General features: G+C 34.4%; 1 protein-coding gene across 6 annotated transcripts in view; it reads right to left on the bottom strand.

The window, feature by feature from the left end:
• Nucleotides 1-2,840: 2,840 nt before the first annotated feature.
• The window catches only part of LOC147066917 (zonadhesin-like), a 50,170-nt gene continuing 30,030 nt past the window's right edge, over nt 2,841-22,980 (bottom strand). For all 6 annotated transcript variants that reach the window (XM_085954697.1, XM_085954696.1, XM_085954694.1 and 3 more), the window contains 11 exons: nt 21,650-21,823; nt 19,964-20,158; nt 17,169-17,348; nt 15,448-15,642; nt 14,606-14,785; nt 13,501-13,668; nt 11,676-11,873; nt 10,498-10,674; nt 8,470-8,676; nt 7,693-7,872; nt 2,841-3,758 (listed from right to left, as the gene is read on the bottom strand). In XM_085954697.1, the coding sequence (XP_085810823.1) occupies nt 3,553-3,758; nt 7,693-7,872; nt 8,470-8,676; nt 10,498-10,674; nt 11,676-11,873; nt 13,501-13,668; nt 14,606-14,785; nt 15,448-15,642; nt 17,169-17,348; nt 19,964-20,158; nt 21,650-21,823 (2,060 nt within the window). In that variant the 3' untranslated portion in view covers nt 2,841-3,552. The remainder of the gene's footprint in view (nt 3,759-7,692; nt 7,873-8,469; nt 8,677-10,497; nt 10,675-11,675; nt 11,874-13,500; nt 13,669-14,605; nt 14,786-15,447; nt 15,643-17,168; nt 17,349-19,963; nt 20,159-21,649; nt 21,824-22,980) is intronic.

Genomic DNA, 22,980 nt, shown 5'->3' on the forward strand with positions numbered 1-22,980 from the left:
AAACGAGAAAAAATGTGTACTGGACAAACACAAAAACGTGGTAAAATAGTGTGGTATATGATGTCATTAATAATAAAATTATTTATTATTATTTTAAGTAATTTTGGAAATGTAACTAAAATATTTTATCTTATGTGACAATATATAGTAAAATGACAAGTGTAGTATAATTAAATAATTTGTTGTCTTTTAGGAAAGATGTACAGGCCGCGCCAAAATTACCGCTCCCCATAATTATTATTGTAAATATATTTTTAATTTCAATAATACAATTAATTGACTTTCAGAACACAATTATCAATTCAGTACCTTATTTTTGTTAATATATTCCATGTTGACATACAAATTTCTGTCCCAAGTAAAACATTGCTACTTTAATAATGCATTAGTTTCTATTTTTTCGTCACCTTTTTCTAATCATTGCATAGCCCTGGGTGGGAATCACTATCTGTCACTATTGACACATGGAATGAATGCTTTTCAGTGTTTTTGTATACATCCGTGATGCATTTATTGGTCATATGCTGGGGATCCTGAACTTATAAATATCATTAGTATTATACATGTATATAATACTAGCTAACACGGCAAACGTTGTTCTGCCATATAAATTATTTCTAGTGAATATTTTGGTTGTTAAATAAAAAATAACGAATGTGTTGTAAGTGTGTGGGGATGGGATTTATGACAGAAAGAGGAATGGAGCGCTGTAGACGATGACCGCCGATAAAAACAAAAATACACCAACCATTAATTTTCTCAATTCAATGTATTTCATTAAATTAACGGACATATTCATTGTTTGATCTCTTAAAAGTTAAATGTAAAGTGAAAAAAAGTAATATATTTTTTATCCTAAAGTAGGAAAATGAAATAAAGAAAATCCATATTAATTTCGAAGAGCAATTGAGTGTACGATATTTTTTGTCAGTCCGTCTTTAGTCAACACAAATAAGCTCGATGGTTTGCACACGTGAGAATATGCCACGTATAATAATTGTCCGTGTGAAAAACATGGTGTGCCCAAATCTAAGCCACAAACAGACATCGTTTGGCCTTGCGACTTATTAATTGTCATTGTGAATGCCAATATAATAGGAAATTGAACGCGTTTAAATTCAATTGGAACTTGGAACCTGGAATTTCAAAAAAAAATTGTTCAAAAAATATATTTTTTTTTCTGGACACCCTAATCACCTAGCTGTATGAAATATACTATATATATATATATATACGACCTATTCTCATACCTAACAAATATACATTAAAAAAATTATAAAAATCGGTCAAGCCGTTACGGAGGAGTGCGACCACAAACACCTGGACACGAGATTTTTATATATATAGAGATATATTTAATGGCATTTGGGTTATTTCTTTGATTTGCCACGCTTGTCCGTTGTTGATACAAAACATAATATTTAGGTAGTACCTACTTCATATATTTCAACATTTTTTTCAGATTATGTAATAATTGAATGTATTTCTGATCCGGCTCTCACATCTCAACTTGCCTCGTCTGCTGCACACTCATAAATCAAACCTTCTAGGAATGTCGATCCGATGTTGCATATGAACATATGTGCGACATTCGCACGTAACCTCTCGAAAAATATTATAGATATTTGGATGCGGCGACCGGCGAGCCGGTATAGGAATGACCAATTCGTAGGTGTGTGTACATGCGTTCTGGCATCTTCAACTCGCAGACCGAGATACATTCGATTTGTTGCACTAGATGTTTTGTTCAAACTAAAAAGTCACATTCGGCCAATTTGAGGAGCTCAATTTGGCAACGCGAGTTTTGATGTGCGAGCCGCTAATACTTTTACTAAAAAAGGTTTTTTTCGGGGATTTTGCGCTACCTAAAATTTCCCACCCGGGTGCTTTGCACCCCCAACACCCTCATCAACATACTTGGCGCGTCCCTGAATCGTTATGATTCACTGTATTTTCTTCTTAGAAATTTACATGTTATTATCACATGAAACATAAATATTAATGGTATAAAAGTGCACCTACTATTAATTGTCAACATCGTCGTGCTAATATTGAGAATAAAGTTGTTTGTTTAATCCGATGTCTGTGGTTATAGCACCTTTTCAAACGTATATTATATCTTTAATTTTTAGCCAAATTTATTAAAATTCAACCTATATTATCTTAATAGAAGATTGGAAAAAATGTATGTATATATCTGAGCGGCCTCGGTGGTATAGTTTTGCAGTGTGGAGCGTGCATATTGTGTGCATTTGTTTCATGCATGACACATGCCTCGCTCCGCAAGACGCGACCACTGAGGTCTAATAGCGCCTGTACACCTGCATGGATATTTGCACCAATAGGTAGTGTGTATTTTAAACTATCGCGATATTAACTGTTTACACGTAAAAGTGCTGACTGTCCGCAAATCTCATTCTTCAGGAGTAAGCGAGACGCGATGTTGTCATTTTATGTTGCTATTTGACAGATCGTGAAAATCGGTTAACCTCAAAATGAGCGGTGTGGTTCGTGTTTTTTACCGGCTGGTTCGCCACTACCGTTCTATTGCGCAGGCGTAGATATCGAACAAGTCCCAACTGTTCCGTGGAAATTCAGAAGCTTCCGAACTTTTTTTAACCATTCGTGCAACCTTGCAACTTGCACGATATTACGTGTTTACACGTGCATTTTCTTATTATGGCCGCAATAATACTTACCGTCAGAAGTAAATCCATGCAAGTGTAAACGGGGTATTTTGTTCTAGCTACTTCTAATTCGTTTTAGTGTCCTAGGTTTAGTTTTTTGGTATCTGGTACACCTACTGGGCTTTTTAATTAAGTGAAGTTAAAGTCTAAGTTAAAAAAGTTTACGTTATTTTAATTGGTCCAAAATAACACCGATATCAAGCGAAGAAATTTCATAAACAAGGCGGTTATATTATACAATAATGAAATTGTTAACACGTCACCACACTGCATCTTATTTGATTCTAAATGAATCTGGTTAGAATCAATAAGACAGCGATATAAGATAATTGTGTTACTCAACGACATTTTAGCTAGCTTGCGGTGAACACTTTTACAGTTTTTAGTTTATACTAAATTAAAAAGAAAAAACACCGTATTATTTGTACAAAGATGTTTAATTATTTATTTATACAATTTACAATGTTAAATAACTAGTGGAAATATTTTTTTTTCTCCATTATTTTCAGTCAAATAAATACATTATTCATCTACAATTTTATTAATAGGTTGAATGTAAAAAATATTAATAAAACCTATTGAAATTATAACATTTAATCTATCCAAAATGCATGTTCCTATTCAGCAAAGCTCATAATAATGATCAATATAATATTATAATCCAGAGCATCTCTAGCTTTTTTGTATTACAAGCACATTATTTAAATAATATTTTTTTACGCTCGACATATAATTCAGTAATGCAATGTGTAGATAAATATGTATCTTTTGATTTTTATATTGTATTTAATATTTTTTTGACACACTGGCCCTTTTGAATTCCTCTTCTCATTTTTGCATCACGCGCCTATCAGGAGTAGTCAAGTTAATCGAGAATGCCTCCATTATATATATCGAAGCATTCAGAGGGATCGACGCAAATGCCGTAATTCCGAATGAAACCCTTCTTGCAGAAACATCCTGGAGTACATTTTACCGATGAACCACTTATTGGGTTTTTGTCGTCGCACGATGGCTCATATGGTGGCCCGCAGGCTTTGTATTCTTCATTAGGGCCGCTGCATTGTTTTGCTGAAAAGGCAAAGTCAATATTATTACAAAAAAATATGTTACGTAGGTACCTACCAAACAAGATACATGACGATAGCTCGTTACTTCGTCTGTGAAATAGATACAAGTAGAATGAAAAAATAGACAGATTCAATTTGATTTTTAATCAACGGTTGCTTATACGTTTAGTACCGCACATGAGGCTTCATTCTAGAAAAATGGCCTCTGAGTATACAAGAGGCACTAATCGCCCATCTGTAGAAAGCAACATAGCGACGAATTGAATAAGTTCGGCGGAAATATATTACAGCAAAAAAAAAAAATATAATTTGTAGTAAAATGTACTTCATTCGACAATTTATCGATCCCGTTTAAATGATGATGATAATAGAATATTATCAGAGAAATATATAACTGAATATACCTACATAATTTGAAAACATCTCATGCATAGGTATAGGTACACAATAGAAATAATTACGTTATTAATAATTAAGATAAAAAGAACTTTTTATAATATTCTTACAACGTTTTTAAATTCTGTTGAACCATATAAACTTGACTTGACTAGCTTAAACGATCAAAAAAAAATGTACTTGACATGTCATATTGATTTCCATAGTAACGCACGTATATATTAATAATTTAGTTGCTAAGACCCCAGAGCCCCAGCAACCAATAATGGTGTCGAAATAACTTTTCATACAAACAGAATTAACTGAAAATGAATTCAATTCTACTTAAAGATGGCTAAAAGCAGGGCTTTTTTTTAAAAAAAAAAGGTGCCGGAACTCACTTCATGTCAAGCTTTTTACTAAATAAAATTATATTCAAATGTCACTTAAATGAAATTTAAAGGAGCTATGCCACGAAGCGAACAAAAAAAGGTTGATTTTTACGATAATTTTTTATTTTAGTCAAAACAAAGCTACAGAAACAATAAAATACATACATTATATTTGAAATATATTGTACAAATAAGACTAAATAAGACTAACTTTAAAATATAATTGTAAATACATATGTAATGTATTTATTTATGAACTTGAATAAAAGTTTAGAGTGATTTCCAAAGTTTTTTCCAATTCTCGTCTGATACATCATCTCGATTCCTTTTCTTAGTGTTAGAGTCTAAAGCCGAATGTCTTCCTTTAAGTAACCACCTATCAACATATTTTGAAGGATTGAAAAGTGTCAAGGGTGGTCCCACGAGTTTGATGAACAAGAGTGCCGAAACTGTTTTAGTGTTTAACGAAGCTCTTGTTGGGGTAATAATAAGATTCATTTGCGAAAACCCCCGTTCACATTCACTTGAAGAAATGGGAATAGAATTCAGAGCATATACCAAACGCAAGAGTTTTTCAGAATATGTCTTTTCGAGAATGTATTCGCGAAATCCACGAATCATTTCTCGTTCATCTAGTTGTAGCCTGATCGAAATGTTTCTAATTTCCATCTCTCCAAATGTCAACCGATTATCAATGTCTTCAGGCCAATATTTTTGGTCAAGTACGCGAGCCCAAAGTGCAAACTCAACATCTTTATTATCTAGCAGCCTTTTTTCAATTGACGTTTTCAACGTGGAATAAAATATTTTCGGATCAATAGGAGGATCATTTTTAGAAACTTTTTCGTGAAGTAAAACTCCACGAAAATGCAGATTGCTTATAGCAGCTGCAGCACATTTATAATAGGGTCCAAAATTCTGTTTTCTTTCTTCAAAAACTTGAACGAGTTCATTTATTTTTCGATTTGCAATGTAAAGGTTCACATTGCGATTTTGTAGGTCCAAACTAAGTTCCGACAATTCTTGGAGAGCGTCGCACATCAATGCTAGATCCAATAAAAATGCTGTTGATGTTATTTTGTTCTTTAAGCCACTGTAAGTACACTTGTCATTTTTATCTCTTGTAGGGTCATTCATCGCTTCTTCAAAATGACGCACAAGGGATTCATAATTATTCCACACAGCCGAAACTGAACGAAAACTAGATGCCACCCATCGGGTACTTAAAACTCTTCCGATTTTCAGTACCTCAACGCCTACGTCTTTAAGTTCAATCAAATCCAAAAACAAATTAATTGGTGAATTCATTCCAACACTTTCGACACAGCATCGAACATACACAATGAGGGTGGTTTTTTGGCTTATGGTGGTAGACTCATCAATTATCAAAGAAATTATATTTTTCGATTGAACAATTTCTTTGAAAACATTTTTTCTCATTTCATCACATATATGATTTACAATGTTAACACATGCGTTAGTGGAATGGAGAATATGACCCATTTCGATCCCATTTAGTTCTTGGAGATTAATTTCACTTTCAAACATATTGAATGATTGATTTTCCTTAGCTACTTTATATGCAGTTCGAAAAATGTTTGCTGTTATTACTTTTTCGCGAGATAACGATTTTAAAAAAGTATTTTCAATCTGCTTTTTTTTGGCTTCAGAAATGATTTTTAACGCTGCTTTGTGTGCAATAGATCCTCTGTGATCGAAAATTTTTTTTCGAAGTGACCCCAATTGTAGCTTCCTCTCTTTCCCAGAATACGTGATTTCATTATTGGCCCATTCTTTGGATATTTTCATTCCCATTGTCGTTTCAGTTCCAAGAGTTCCAACGTTTCTGCAAATTGTGCAGCCAAGTTTCATTTTGTGTACGTTCAACCATTCGTTTTTTGAGCAAAAATCGTTTTTTTGATCTAATGATCAGCAGTCTGGCCAATCGTTTTGAGTTCGACCTTCATCCCCGAGATCAGCTAGATATGATTCAGGAACATCTACATGTACCGATATTTCCATATCTTCTGTCATCGTTTCTGTTTTGAGCTTTTTATTTGCGGAATCGGCGCCGCTGCCGGTGGTTGAGAAGTAACAGGAAATTTTTTTCATATTTAAACTTGGGGTTGCACTAAATAATATATAAAATAGTTGCACAACACGTAATCGTAACACAAACTGACTAAACAAACGTAAATAACAATATACGCAGATGCTGCCATGCGATAAACGTCAAACTGTCAAAATCATAATACGCAGCATACGTATGAAGCTAGTTACATACGCATGTTTGCTATTTAAACTATACGGTTACTTCACTAACACTAACACGCCAACATTCAAAATGGCTTCCACCTGTACCTTATTTTATCATTTTAACGAATTATTATTGTAATTACTTAAGCGCAAATATTTTTTCGTTTAATTGATTTTGAAATAAAACCGTGAAAAAAGGTGCCGGAACGCCGTTCCACCGCGTTAAATGGAAAAAAAAGCCCTGGCTAAAAGTATTAAAAGAATGCATTGGCATAGTGTTCTGATATATTCTAAAGGTTTAAAATGTCTAGCTAGTCGGGAAGTTAGTTAAAAATCGATTCTTGTACCGGACAAAGAACCACCAGACAAATAAGAATACGAGCTAAGAAAAACGTTGTAAAAATCGTTTTTGTAGAAAAAAATATGAAACCTGACGGGACTTGAACCTGTATCTGCTGGATTCGCGCCAACATGTTTTACCAATTAAAGTACGGGCGCCTGAGATAATTACGACGATTTTAACTAGTAGTTATTACATGAAATGCTTGTCGAATTGCGTTTTAAGGTTGGCTATTAGTTTTGGTATTTCTAGTGTGTATATGCATGAGATGTTTTCAAATTATCTATATTCAGTATATAGAATGTTACATTCTGAAATCTTGTATTTTATTCGTTGAACTATTTGCGCCATAGTTGGTTAGTGGTTTTTACAGGGCGCAGGTTCGAATCCTGCTGGGTGTCGTCCTTTTTTCAAAAATATTTTTTCCATTAATTTAACAATAAAGAATGTTCTTAAATCTTGTGAATTATTCGTTGAATAAAAGAAATAGTTTATAAGATGACGATAATATTAAGTAAATTCTTTGTTGGTCGGTAGATTTTTATAAATTATTATTTCCCGAAAAGACTTACGACATTGTTCAGGTTTGATGCACTTTCCTTTGGAGTCTCTGACGAAGCCCGGCCTGCATGTACAGCCAAGACTTAAACACATTTTGGAGCATGGAGTTTTGCCATGGGTGCTCAAATTGTCGCATGTTTTGGGACACGGGTTTGGACACTTCACAGCAATTGCGTTAGGATCGTCGCAACCTGTAAAATTATTACATATTATGTTATTAATATTTCAATATATTATTATAGCAATGTCGAAGAGTTTAGGTAGGCTGTTAAGATCCGTCATAAATAAGACCACCACCCGTCATATATGCACAGCCGTGGATATGCACCGCCGCTTTCTATGACGCTTTAAACGTGTCTGAAAGAAGTGATTTTAAGTGCTCATTGAGCCGCATGGGACTGATGCTGCAACCATGCACCGTAGTGCTTAAAGAAGAAAGTTAAGAAAGAATTTGATCGAACAATAAACATAACATTAAATGGACGCACGTGGGATATGACAAATTATATTTCGATCAGCATGCGTCATTTGCAACCGCGACCCGCAATCCGCGCATCGCTTAACCGCGATCTTTTTAGACCATGCCTCAACTGACTACAAATTCATACAAATTCAAGTATAAGGAACCAAAGAGTCATTATTAAGCAATGGTTTGACTCCCTGTTAATTTTGACGATGATAATAATTATTGATCTTTTAAAAATTGTGTTAGATACAAAATCCAAATAATCATAGATAACCTGTTGGGGTTTATTTCGTGTTGGTCGCTATAAATAAAGCACACTTACAATCCTCTTTCTTCACGCATATTCCTTTCTTGTCTCTTAAATATCCTTCCACGCAGTCACATCTTGGTTCACACTTAAAGTCGACAACAGGAAGGCACTGTAGGGGAATATTTGAAACATATTCGGTGCAGTAAGATAGTTGTCCAGGTCTGCATGGTTTCGGACATCTGTTATACACTTCATTCGCTTTGCAATTCAGTTTTGGAACTGTAAAAATATAAATACAATATTATTACTATTGAAAAAGTGAAATTATTATATTCGCTCTTCCATGGAGAGGCTACGCACTTTAGGCTTCGCTTTACAAGATAGAAGTTATGTTAACAAAGTTTTTATGGGGAATTATTGTTAGCAGAAAAAATGCGTCTTTCCACTGAATTAAACACACATTGAAAAAGACAATTTGTCGATCCCAGGATTCGAGTTTGTGACCCATGCCGCCCTGCTAAGTAAAAAGACAGTGTTTTTGGTTTCAGTGAAAAGAGAAACCAAGTTTTAAACTAAAATTTCTCTTATAATATACCTACGTATATTTTGAGATTATGTCAAAACAATCCAATAATTTTACAAAATATAAGAAAAAGAGTAGTTTAAAACTTGGGTTCTCGTTTCACTAAAACCAAAAACTTTTTTTAAAAAAAATCTTTTTACTTAGCAAGGCACTTTCATGACTGGAAATGGAACCGGAATAATGAATCTTGAGAATACATTAAGTAATTATTTTGGAACTGCAACCGGGGCCGAAATTTGTTTTTTTTAATTATTGTAATTATATATTATATTCTATTATTTTTTGGGCCATATTTTATATAAGTATTGTAAGAAAATTATACAATCTGAATTGTTTTAAATGGTTGAATAACTATAAATTATTTAGGTGTATGCAGTATAAAAAAGTAGGTATTTAGATTTTTTCATTTACTTTTTGGGTTTTCAAATTATAATTCATATTTTAAAAAATTTTTTTTTTTACATTATTATGGTAAACATTACAAATTACGGTACTGTTCGGTTATACGGAATACAGCGGAAAACACATTTTGCAAATACCCGATATACTGGATTATTTGTTAGTTTGGGTTAGTTTAGGTTAGGTTATATTGGGTTAGGTTAGGTTACCGAACAGTAACCAAATTACTAATTTAAGGTGTTGCCAAAAAACAAAGAAAACAAGTTTAGTATTAAACAATATTAAATTAAACAGAAAACATGGTTATAAAAAGAGTACCTACAAATAATAGTGGAAGTACACCGAATTAGCTAAATTGGCAATACTAATAATAAAACATCCACAATATAATATCTATATCTAGGTAGGCAAGTAGGTAATTCTTATAATTTTTATAGACACAGAACCAAACTCTGGATCCAGGGTTGAGATTTTTGATTTGATGAGACCGAACCGTATTCGGTTTTTATACTTGAACCAAATCTTACATCCTACCGAATATAAATGAAAAATAATGAAAACTTCAGGGGTTTCACTCATTTTTATTTAATTAAAGTGTTATTGAAAGCCATCTTATTGTACTTAAACCAAGGAACACATAATTAATTAGATCTGAAATACGTAGTGTGGAAAATATGGGATAAACTTAAGCACCAGTCAAGAACACGTCATTCTAAACTTCTCAGTTCTGACAACTGCTCACGGTTTATGAACTTACGCTCATTCAATGTTGGTGTATTTGAAGGTTGCAACACACATTATTGTACGTCTATAATGTTTGTTTCATTTTCGTAAGACACTTACACATTCAAAACCCTGCGTCAAAATGTAGCGTATCTGAATTATATTTATTAATCTGTTCTGTGACTTCAACCCACCATAAAGAAATTGTCAGACTTGAGACTAAACAAGAGTCGCAACTTTGAATTATTGGAACACATTCATACAATATGTACCTAGGTACTATTTTCTATAGTCAATTAGTGACCAATTATAACGTACCTACTATATTAAAATCACTATAAAAGCGTGCCACAAAACAAAAAAATAACATAAGAGTCTTTGATAATTTTGCTTACTGCACTTGTCCGGAGCCACACATTTTCTGGTTATATCAAACAGGAACCCTTTCTTGCACCTGCAGACCCTTCCTTTGCAATTGTCCACGCAGCTGATGGTGTCTGTTGGTAGCATGAAGCATTCTTTTTGGCATCGCGCAGGACAGTCCAGTACTTCTGCGTTTGGATCATTACAGCCTATAATAATACAGGCATAGATATATAAATTTTTAAAACAAAAATATGACTTTATATAGAGAGGGGATTTGCTTTCGTTTTTTGGACGGAGACGGTCTGTCAGCAATCTGTCTTCCCTAGGATTCGAGACATTTTAAAATAGAAATCCTCTTTAAGGAAATTAGTGATCGGTCGTCGCTTAGCAGATATACCACATGAGCATGGTCACCACATTCTAAAAAAGCCCCCCAGGCCAGAATCTTTGGCGGAGCCCCCTACCTATCGGTAAGGTTAAAGACAGTCTGACGTTCTACAGTGGCGTTTTCCAAATGAAGTTCGAGGTCAAATAAAATTCAGTGTATTTTTAGCGATTTTGACCACAACGAATTATGGAGTTGTCGAGTATTAACATACCTATTAGAACGACTATTATTTTTATTAATGGTAATAACTCTCTAACACCCACGGTGGCCGCGCGGCATAAGCGTTGGACTATCATGCCGTGGGTCTCAGGTTCGAATCCTGGGTCTGGCAAGTACACATATTGTTTTTCAATTTGTGTGTGAGTCAGGGTATGGACCTAATGGGTTGAGCAAGTGGCTGACATCCATTTCTCGTAAAAAACAAAATCTGTTAATACAAACCTCTACTTTGTGGAGGCCCATATGATCCTATTAGGATCGGACATGGTCGGAAAATAACTCTGAAGCAAAATAGAGCCGCAGGCTACTCTATTTACTATTAGAGCAAATTTAATATGTTAATTTATCTCACTTATCTGGCCGACCCGCCATGCCGGGCCCCTAGACTAGAGCCCTTTTAGCCCCCCAGTGGTGGCCAGGTGAGTAATTTAGTCTGCGAATAAGCATATAAATCTATAGCAATTGAGGTGTCCAAGGGAACTTGAGCAGGGTGACGGTTTTACAAAGATTAATTCATCATCATCATCAGGGGCGCGACAACCCGGTGTGGGTCCTGGCCTCCTTCAACAAAGATTAATTAGGTAATGGAAAAGATCTTACAGATATTTGGTGATACACAATTTCCGTTGACCCTGACCAAACCGGGTTTGCATTCACAGCGTGGTTTGCAAGGGACGCCACCTTTCGGAGTAGTTGTACAATCTTTGATGATGCCGAAAAGATATGAGTCGCAGTTAGCGTCGAATGTGCAATATTTAGGGCAAGGATTCAATACCTCGGTCGGCTTGCATTGTGGTGCTGAAAGATGTCATTATAATAAATTATAATACTTGGTATATTTTGTACTTCTATTTTTACCTAACCTATCGGACATTTTTCAACTGACTGGATATCCTAATGGACAAAATCAAAGTAAAAAAAGTAAATGCATTTTTAACCTTGACCATAATATTATTACAAATAGTTTGACAGTAACAAAAATATGAAGATATTAATAATTAGAATTAAATGGCGAAGAACGTGTATTGCTAGACTCTTAACATTACTCTATCACCCACTAAATCAGGGGTTCACAAACTTTTTCGTCAAAGGGACAATTTTGAAATTTTAAAAAACATAAGGCAAAAAAAAATAAAAAAAATATTTCATTATGTAAACTTATATTTTTAACTAAATATACATTATTATTATTTACTTTTATCATATACTAATAAATATTATTTAATTTTTTCACCATATTGTGATTTATGCAATAATTGTTTGTTTGAAACTAAATCCTGCAATCTAGGCTGAAATTTTATGGACCATTCATTATTGCCAGAGGATATTTAATTATAAATGTAATTTTTAATATTCGATATGAAGAATAAAAACAAAACAAATCTAACATTAAGTCTCGCGGGACACATCAAAAAGCCACGCGGGACACACTTTGTGAACACCTGTACTAACTGGATGAGCAAGATCAGATACAGAATAGATCGAATAACATGAAACATTAATTTATAGGTATAGTATAATGATTCCGTAGGGGCAGTATCGTCATTAGTATGTGTCATTTTATGTGTTTTAAGTGTTAACAACTTGTTATAGACCAAAAATTGAATTGAAATATAATTTCACTAGATGACATAAAAAATTTCTTAAAGGGTCTGAAGAAGTTTAGGAAACTTTAATTTAGGTGAATAGTCACAAATATGTCAACAGTATTCATAATATATTCAAAACAACTTACAAACATGCCAATTAGAAAAAAAATCTGGATAAAAATGTTGGACCGAGTGGGAGTCGAACCAACATCTTTCACTTTCCGAGTGAGTATGTCTCATGTATTTTCTACATAATACCAAAATGACAAAATAAGATCTACCAACATAATACCCCATTTACACGTGCATGGATTTACTGTTGACAGTAAGAAAATGTGTGGGTAAACATGTATTATCCTACAGTTTAGTTGGCAAGATTGCATGCACGAATCAAAAAAGTTTTGAAGCTTCTGAATTTCATGCGACGGTAAGAATTTTTTCGATCTGCGCCTACACAGTAGAACGATAGTGGCGAACCTTCCGCCAAAAAAACGAACTATACTCACTTTGAGGTTAACCGATTTTAACTACATGTCAAATAGTATGAAATAGTACCATAAGATTACTTAAAGAATAAATTGGAGAGACAGTCAGCACTTTTACGTGTAAACAGTTATTGTCACGATAGTTTAAAATATTCATTATTGCTGCCAGTAAATTCATGCATGTATACAGGCGCTATAATATTTATAGAAAACTATTTTTTCTGCGACCACTGATTCAATAAGGTACACTAAATTGTTACAGAATTGCCACATAGTCCAAACTCTTTCGTTATTCATGTTCATTTTTTTAGGAAACCAGATTATATATATATTACAGAGAGGTAGGCTTACGGCAATCAGATATTTTGATGCATTTTCCATTGTTCCGTATATAACCCTTTTGACAAAAGCAGCCCGCATTACATCCTGATGCTGGGGTCGGATTTTTATTGCTGCAAGTCGCTTCATAGGCTGGTCCACACTTGTTATACTCCTCGTAAGGACCCTTGCATTTTATTGCTAAAATTATAATACAATAATTAAAACTATATATACTACTAAAGGTACTTATTAAATGACTATTACCCTCTTCTGTTGGTCAAATTCGTTTCAGATCAAATTCGAGACGATTTTAGCATTTCTTATCAAAAAAATCACAGCAGAATTTAAAAAATATCGCTTTCGCCTAAGTCAATAGCTTTTTTATAGCATATTATCTTCCTCAAAAATAATTTTTCTCGAATTCTAGAGATTCTGTTTGATCCTTTCTTGAGAAATAAGAATTCTTTAAGTTTCGACAATTTATTTCTAAAGATTTGAGAACGAAATTTTTGACTATTTCTCGTTGAAATTTACCAAGCCATATCTGAAGTATATCCACTCTTATCATTATGTTTTCTCTATCATTTTATTTGAGCTATCATCACTTGAAGCATGTACCTATTGATAATAGGTACATTAGGAAGGTAAAGATAGAGTTTTAGCTAATATAGTCCAAACCAGTTTCGATATTCATAGTACCATAATAATATATTATAAATTGACATGAGCTCATTGACATACCACCATGATTATTTTGTTTTCAATAATCAATGATGATAGCTAACATTATTATCAGTCAAATTCATTTAAATCCTTAATTGGGGAGTCCCCAAACTGGAGAACTCCACATTGTGTAGACTAAGTGCAATATTTGGAACATATCTCAGCACTCGAATTGGATTTTTTACGAACCAGAGCCATCTATAATTTTCCGAAAATATTAACATGATTATCTAATTATAATATGTACCTACCTATGTTTTATAAAAATAAGCAATTATTTTGGTTTTATAAAAATAAGCAAAGGAGCAATTATTTTGGAGATTTCATGAACCGGAACGGCGTTCCAGTCAATTTCGGGCCCTGACCTACCTGATCGAAGAACATTAAATTATAATTATGCAAAGGTACTTACGACAATTTTCTGTCGGAATACAATTTTTGTTGTCGTCTCTTACGAAGCCAGGAACACACCGACATGTTTTGTGGAAGCAATCACCCTTGTCACAGTCTGGAACGTCATTTCCATCGCAATTCTTGTCACACTCCAGTTCGGGAGTACAATCTACAACTATGGCGTCCATTACTTTACAGCCTGAAAAATAATTTAATTACGTTAGGCATTGTGCGGATTAACCCAGCAAGACATCGGTAAAAATCCTGGTAGGAGAAGCCCAAATTCAAAACTAATCTGAATATTTTTATTGGAAATCATGAAAAATGCATACTATAATATAGATTCTATAATAGACCTAACATTAAATTTGTAAAATCGTATAATAATATTATAGAAATTTGATATTTTATTTGTCTCCCAAGAGCTTGTCCAGATGACGCGTGTCTCGCCGCGATACACCGTGAGTGTATGTGGACAGCTCAATGATGTCGGTACTTTCTAACGATGCGACCGCATCATCTGATTAATGAAAAACCGTCATTGATTTCAAAAGTTGCAATTATCGCATTCGTTTTTTCATTGACGCAAACAATGCATGACCTGCCTACCCCCACAAAATTTCACTTTTTTATAAGCCTTTCAAGCAATATATCCTTGTCTACCACACAAGCTTCTGAAAGGGAGCACACGTGAGTGAATACCGTACATCGATTTAACTTAAATACAAATTATGAACATCTACCATGCAGAGGCCCATTAAACCCGCTTTCGAGCGAGCAAGTGCGTAGTCTAGAATGTTGTAAGTCTATGATGTTGTAAGACTGATATATATATATCTCAACGCAATAAGTATAACTTACAGAAGTTAGGCGATACACAAGTACCGTTGATCCTCACAAAACCGTCAATGCACTCGCAGCGGGGTGAACAACCTTGGCCAGCCGGAGTAGTGGTGCAATCTTTGATCCACCCGTAGACGTATGACTCACAGTCTGCGTCAAAGGTGCACCAAGCTGGACACGGGTTGTATCTCTCATTTACCGGACATTGGTGAGCTGAAATTATAACATCATGACGTATTGCATATCAACTGTGGAAATGAAAAGGGGCTTAATCCACACAAATTAAACTTTATAGGAGGGACAAATTTTTGTTATGGTTTTCAGTTGAAGTTATAATACGAAATAGACATAACCTAGAAGTGCATGATAATTAATAATTTTATTTTTATATTCCTAATTTGATATTAAATATTATTGAGTTAATTAAAAAACTAAAATGAGGATTAAGTAATTTTTCCCATGTCACTTCTTAAAAAAAATGCTAGCTAAATTTAGATAATAAATTGGCATTTGCAGCTTACCTACATCCATTGGGCACAACGTGTATTTAGTCATGTACAACATTATTATGCAATAAAACCTATTTTGAAAAACTGTGAGTTACGCCCTTTTTCCTTTCTAGAGTCGACATAATTTACATTTTAGCTACTATAGAAATCTAAATTAGGTTAATTTTTAACCGCAATTTTACAAAATCGTGCAAACATTATTCTTTTAAATAATGTATTATAATAATTATATCAGCTATTCAACAAAATTTCTCAACAGACGACCTTTTCACCATAGTTACAATTGAATGACAAATTCATAAGAAAATAGTGATATGATTTATCAAGAATTTACTTAATTTTAATTATGAATAATATTATGTAGATGTAATTGACATCTCTCGTGCACTGCAGGCTATTGCACAATGTATGAACTGTCGCCAATGCAATTACTGGAAGAAGTCTTATATATTATAATGTGTAGTTACTTTTTTTAAAGCCGCACGCTTAAAACTAAATGTCAAATCAGCTTTGCTGAACCAAAAGCAATCGTCATCAAGTGCACTCAAATCGAGTGAGTCTACAACTACGTCTACCTTGGAAAACAAATGTCAATTGACGGTGGTATGTATGACGAGATTGCTTGCTGAGCCAAACTGGCATGGGGCGCATTCGGGCGCCTGAAAAGTGATCTCCCATCATATCTTCCAATGTGTGCTACCAACGGTCATGTATCCATGTGAAACTTGGACTCTTAATGTAAGAGAATTCCAAAAATTACGATTAGCGCAAGTGGAATGGAAGAGCGCATGTTGGGCATAAGGCGTAAAGATCACAAAATAAACCAACGGATAAGGAAGCAGACAAGAGTACGCGATGTTGTAGATATAGATCGCTTAGCAGATGATATGGCAATGTGCTGGACATGTCGCTCGTCAAATAGACAAGCGCTGAAAAAATGCCGTCATAAAGTGGTAAGTAAAGGTCAAGGGGTACTAAATGCCCACAGGGATGCCCGCTGGATACTAGATATACGATCTCATAAAGTTTGGTGAATGTACGTAGCAGCAAAGAACTAAGGACCGATAAGAGTGGAGAGAGCTAGGCTTCATTCAGCAGTGGATCGACTCCAGTTGATGATGATACAGTTAACTTTATGAGCTATTGGGTCATTATCTGCCATACTGTTGAAGTGAGCGTCTCCTGCACCTGGAGGTAAACCACCACCGATATATAGAAATGGTTACTCACGGCATTGATCTTTCGGAATACAATTTCCTTTGTCGTCTCTAACGAAACCTGGAACGCACCGACAAGTTTTGTGGAAGCAATTGTCTTTGTCGCAGTCGGGAACATCCTTTCCGTCACACGTTTTGTCGCACTCGAGATCAGGGGTACAATCTACAACTATAGCGTCCAGTACTTTACAGCCTGAAAAATTATACATTTTAATTATGGTACCAATGTGTTGGTACAGCGTTGCAATTTTTCCCGACGTATTCGAGCTATCACAAATCAATCAGATTTAACTGAGTTTATAATAATATGGACACCAACAGGAATTTTTGAATCTTTCTTATTTGTGCAGAGTGCGGTGCTAGTTGTTTTGGTAGAAATATTAGTTTCGATTATAGACCAATAATTTTGTGTTATTTAAGAAGTTCATAATTTCTCATATTGTAATAATTTATTTCATTGTCAATCTGCACCTCATTATTTTCAAAAGTTGGTCAAAATCGAAAAAAAAATGCAACTATCAAAAAAAAATGCGACGCTTTACAGCAGATCAAAAAGGTCTTTTTTCATCATCACTTTACGTATTTTTAGTAATCATACCACTCAGCATTACAAAGGTGACACACTTTAATGAATGTATGTTTTGTTGTCAAAACAAAACAATGGAGTGGAAACAAACGATTGTCAGCATTTTCTGAATAATGACAAGATCAGTAGGGTATGAACCCTTGTTTAATTGCGACAATGTCTTTTGTAATGTATAAACTGCATTAATTGTATAAATAGCAAGGACAATCCATAAATTCACATTCCACTCGAGTCCGTCACTCGGCGCACTACTCATCTTGAGTCCAGTCTGTCGGTTATATTAACATCTCGGTATATAGCCTATAGTCAATCTCATCAGTACATCCGTATCCGCAATTATAATATTACTCTGTCATTTTTCTCATTGTATTTTTTTTTCTTGTAATGACAAATAAACTCACTTCTCACAACCGACAATGACAACATCGCATTTTAACCTAGTATTTAATTAAAGGCTTTATGGCCCGCTTTCTTGATATAATATATTCTTCTTTTTATCGTGCCATCCCTTATGCCTTGATTACACGTAACGAGTACAGTGGCGAGACAGCAAAATGCCGAGAGAGTGTTTATATGTATTTTTCTCTTTTCGATTTTTGTGATGAGTCAGTCACCAAAAAGCAGGCTAGTGTTGTGTACCGAAACATAGATCGTAAAACGTACATTAAAAGATATTTACAAGAGAAAAATAAGTTTTTATATACCACGTTTTTAAATTTTCTGTTGAATCATATAAACTTGACTTGACTAGCTTAAACGATGAAAAAAATTTACACTTGATAGAAATAATACTGAAATGTCATTTTGACATGTCATATTGATTTCCATAGTAACGCACGTATATATTATTAATTTAGTTGCTAGGACCATCTGCTTAGCATCCAATAATGGTGTCGAAATAACTTTTCATACAAAACAGAATTAACTGAAAATTTATTCAATTCTCCTTAAAGATGGCTAAAAGCAAGATTTTTATCGGATAAAGAACCACCGGACAAAGAACCACCCGACAAATAAGACTACGAGCTAAGAAAAACGTTGTAATATACTAAACTGCTCATACCACTTCCGATAGAAGAATTATTGCGATTTATAAGAGACCGTTTAAAAAAAAATCGGTTAGGTACATGTTCAAACACGCGCGTTAACATGATCTTACTCCCTACTTTAGTTTTAGTTTGTCAATTTATGGCTACGGCCGTATGTTGTAGCTTAACCACTGGGGCATTCCAAAAGAAATGGCGTATTTCAAAAAAACACTACCTTATTCTTAGGTCAATAATTATTATAAAACAATCAATATTCATAGGATGTTTATCACACATGAATGGTCAGAGATATAACTTATAATTAATGTCTTTAGAATTATCTTCAAATGTGTTAATCTTGCCCATTTTTTGAATAATAAAATGTCTAATTCTTGTCAAATTTGGGATCACAGAGATTATCAATTTAATTTTTTATCGTAAATATTTTACTATAATAATCTCAACATAAATTATACTAATGGTTTTATAAATGCGTTTAAAAATTAATAAACGTAAAAAATCTTAACACCACTGCACATTCATGTACTGAAATTTGACTATATTCTAAAACATTAGAGCGAGAGGTTTAAAAGAATACTATTTTATGTAATAAAAATACTTTATGCAGTCATCAAATGTTTAAAATAAATATAAAGGATAATAAGGCTTCAAAATTATATAAATTGATTATTTACAACGTTTAAGGAATGTCCAGGGTTGTGCTTTGACAATGCAATAAAAGCTCCATTTTCACCTACGCTGAGCATGTCCCCCCTTAAGTCTACAAAAAAAATCTATTTCAAAAGTGCTCGTGTCAATATGAAATGAAGAAAAATTAAATTTGTCGACTTTTGCAATGGGCGGATTTAAAATGACAATAATTATGAATTGGGAATTTGGCAAAGAGCCGCGCGCCAATATCCAAAGAGCCACATGTGGCTCGCAAGTCGCGGCTTGCCGACCCTTGTACTAGGCCGAGCGCTCGGTAAGATGTTTATACCAGCCGAGCACTAGGCCGAAAACGCTGTCTCGCCACTGTACTTGTTGCGTGTAATCAAGGCATTAGGGGAAGTGACCGACCTCCGACATAAGAGGATATCGATTTGGCTTATCATCTGTTACCAAAAACATTGCAGTAGAGCTATACTCGTGCCTATATATATGCGGTGTAAACAAGGCATAAGTAAAACTTACAGAAGTTAGGCGATACACAAGTACCATTGATCCTCACAAAACCGTCAATGCACTCGCAGCGGGGTGAACAACCTTGACCAGCCGGAGTAGTGGTGCAATCTTTAATCCACCCATAGACGTATGACTCACAGTCTGCGTCAAAGGTGCACCACGCTGGACACGGGTTGTATTTCTCGTTTACTGGACATTGAAGGGCTGAAATGAAAACATTATTAATTGATTTAATGTGTTTTTTGTACAAGTTCTCGTTACAATGCTGTATGTCAGCAACTATACAGAATTCAACAAGGCTAAAAAAATAATGCATTTTTCTTAAAACTTTATAAATTACATGTGTTCTGAAAATTTTACGTATGCGGTTGGCAATATTACATTTCACCGTGAGGTGTTGCATCAAAAACTGATGGCCGCATAGCATTAAGATCAAATCCACGCATAAAAAAATAAAATAGTAATAAAAACCATCGGAATAGAAGGGAAAATAATTAAATTAGACATACAATCGTACATGTTTATATAAAATTCTGAATGATGAAGTAATTAAATGAAGCTTAGCAAGTAGTTCAAATTAATGTTCTTATTGAATCTAATAAAATTAGAACATTACAGTCTGCAATGCTCCATGACCATCGCATGTTTTTTTTTAAAATCTCAATACTGCTATACGGCCATCTCCTTCCGGTATGACATATCACGGTGAACTGTGATACGGCGAGATGTACAATTATTGTACCTAAGCAAATGACACTTATGTACTTTCGTTGATTAACTTATTGATGTTTTTTACAAAATTGAGATAATAATTATCTTTAAAGTTATCTACGTAGGCATGTCTTTTGTTAAATATTTAATTTAATTCATTTATTTGTTATATACCTAAACATTACAAAGTACATGACGTATAAAGGTATGATTTTACTTATGCGACCGCATCCAATCATTGAAAATTGCAACTTAATTGAAAAGTGGGCATTGCCAGTGAACCAAATAAGTTTGTGAACCTCTGCATTAACCCATCAATCCGTATATTATAATATGAGCCTTCCGGAATATTAATAATAACTACGCTCGATGTTTCAGATGTAGTTATCATTTCATTTTCAAATGTCGTGTATATTCAGTATTGGCTATTAATGGATTTAAATTTTGTACTATTCCATTTGAGTTGTTTTTAGAAACACAGGTTTCGCCTTTTGGCACCTTCAGCCACTGCGTACACTCACAAAAAGCCAAATAAACACTGACAACGAATACTAACTCTAACTTATAACAAATAGGTATAACAAATCAATACAATAAAGTAGGTAAAAACTCCATTACTTACCTATCAAGTCAAGGGTCCATTAGGATTTAAATTCCAATTCCATCAAGTAGGTACCTTCGGTCGATAGTAGGTATTACTATTAATATGTATTGTTAGCAAAGTCATATCTAATATTCGGGAATCTTTGGCTGAATTTAAAATACCTCACATAGCGTCGTTAGGTATATTATATTAATATCAATAATTTGCATGAATCATAGATGAATTGATATCTTAATCAATGAGCTCAAATCCCGCTCAATCCAACCCATTTTATGGGATTTACTATAAATAATAGGTATTTTTCTATATTATTCAAAATTATGTGTTTTCATTTTTAAAAGTGGAAATTTGTATTGAAATAATGTGAATTAGTTACTTACGGCAATCTGATATTTTGATGCATTTTCCATTGTTCCGTATGTAGCCCTTTTTGCAGAAGCAGCCCGGAGTACATCCTGATGCTGGGATACATTTCGGGTTTCTGTCGCTGCAAGTAGCTTCGCACGCGGGTCCACACTTTTTGTACTCTTCATTAAGGCCTTTGCATTTATTTGCTGAAATAATAACAAGTAGTACGAAATAGTAAATAGAATATAAGCCAGAGCAGAATGGATGAGGCATGCCGAGCATTTTGTTTATATCGCCAAAGGCTTGGCTAAGGGGCCACGTCATCTGGGCCAACCGCTTATATTTTTTGTTATTTATTTTGTTTTATCGATCTGCATTATTCGTCAAAGGATTCTTCCTGGTTGATTTCCAGGAGGAAATGTAAAGAAAAAATATGATTATGATCTACTTTTGACGATAATTATGAGTAAAGATTTCACTACTTCGATACTAAGAACAATGCGGGACTGTCTGGTTTTTGTAAGCGGTAAGTGATGCCTAGTAAAACCTTCACAAATTCTGCATGCCACCTCCTGAAGGCCATTTCATAGTAGGAATCCAGTTATTGTTCGCATGAACAATATCTTGAAGTGGCATCCCACTGTGCCTAAAGCGTAAATATTCTACTAATTTGTGCTACCAGTGCTCATGTATACATGCAAAACATGCACCTTTGATATACTATAAGAGATATTAAAATATGAGTAGTAAAGCAATGTGGCATGGAAACGTGCATGTTGGATGTGTATTTTACTTGTAGGGGAGGGGTCTGATGATAATATATCGTTTAGAATCTAAGGTTTAGACTTTAGATAGTGTTTCTAGTCTATGAAATGCAGGATATGGCCGCGGAAATGGTTTGAAGAATGGACGATAAGCAGAATTGGGATTGAATCAGGATTTCACAAAGTAGAGGTTTTCTTCCGCCGGATAAAAAGCATTTACTAGTAATTTATTGTTCTTTAGACAGTTGCATCAAAATCTTATGGATGTCCATTCCGATGAAGAACTTGTTTGAAAATTCGATGTAGGCTGTTGATACCGGCCTTTCTCCGTCGAGGAAAATGGTGAAGGCCGTATCACTAGCAGGCCAGAAGCGGAGTGGAATTGAGAGAAAACACACGTTGAGGTTGTTACTGGCAGTTTATCATATCGCTATGTAGGGTAGTCGTTGGCGGTGGGTTGGTCATGGCGATGGTAATGTCGGTTTGGCGGACTGCAGACGCGGCGTCGCTGGCTGTTAGCTTGAGATCTTGTGGCTTGGGATGCTTGATGCTTACTTGGCGCCGACGCGGTCTTGTTGGCTGGAGAATTGCAGATGCTG

Source organism: Rhyacophila brunnea, unplaced genomic scaffold (assembly GCF_057557595.1).
Source record: "Rhyacophila brunnea isolate RB1 unplaced genomic scaffold, BYU_Rbru_1.0 scaffold_4, whole genome shotgun sequence".
Lineage (NCBI taxonomy): Eukaryota > Metazoa > Arthropoda > Insecta > Trichoptera > Rhyacophilidae > Rhyacophila > Rhyacophila brunnea.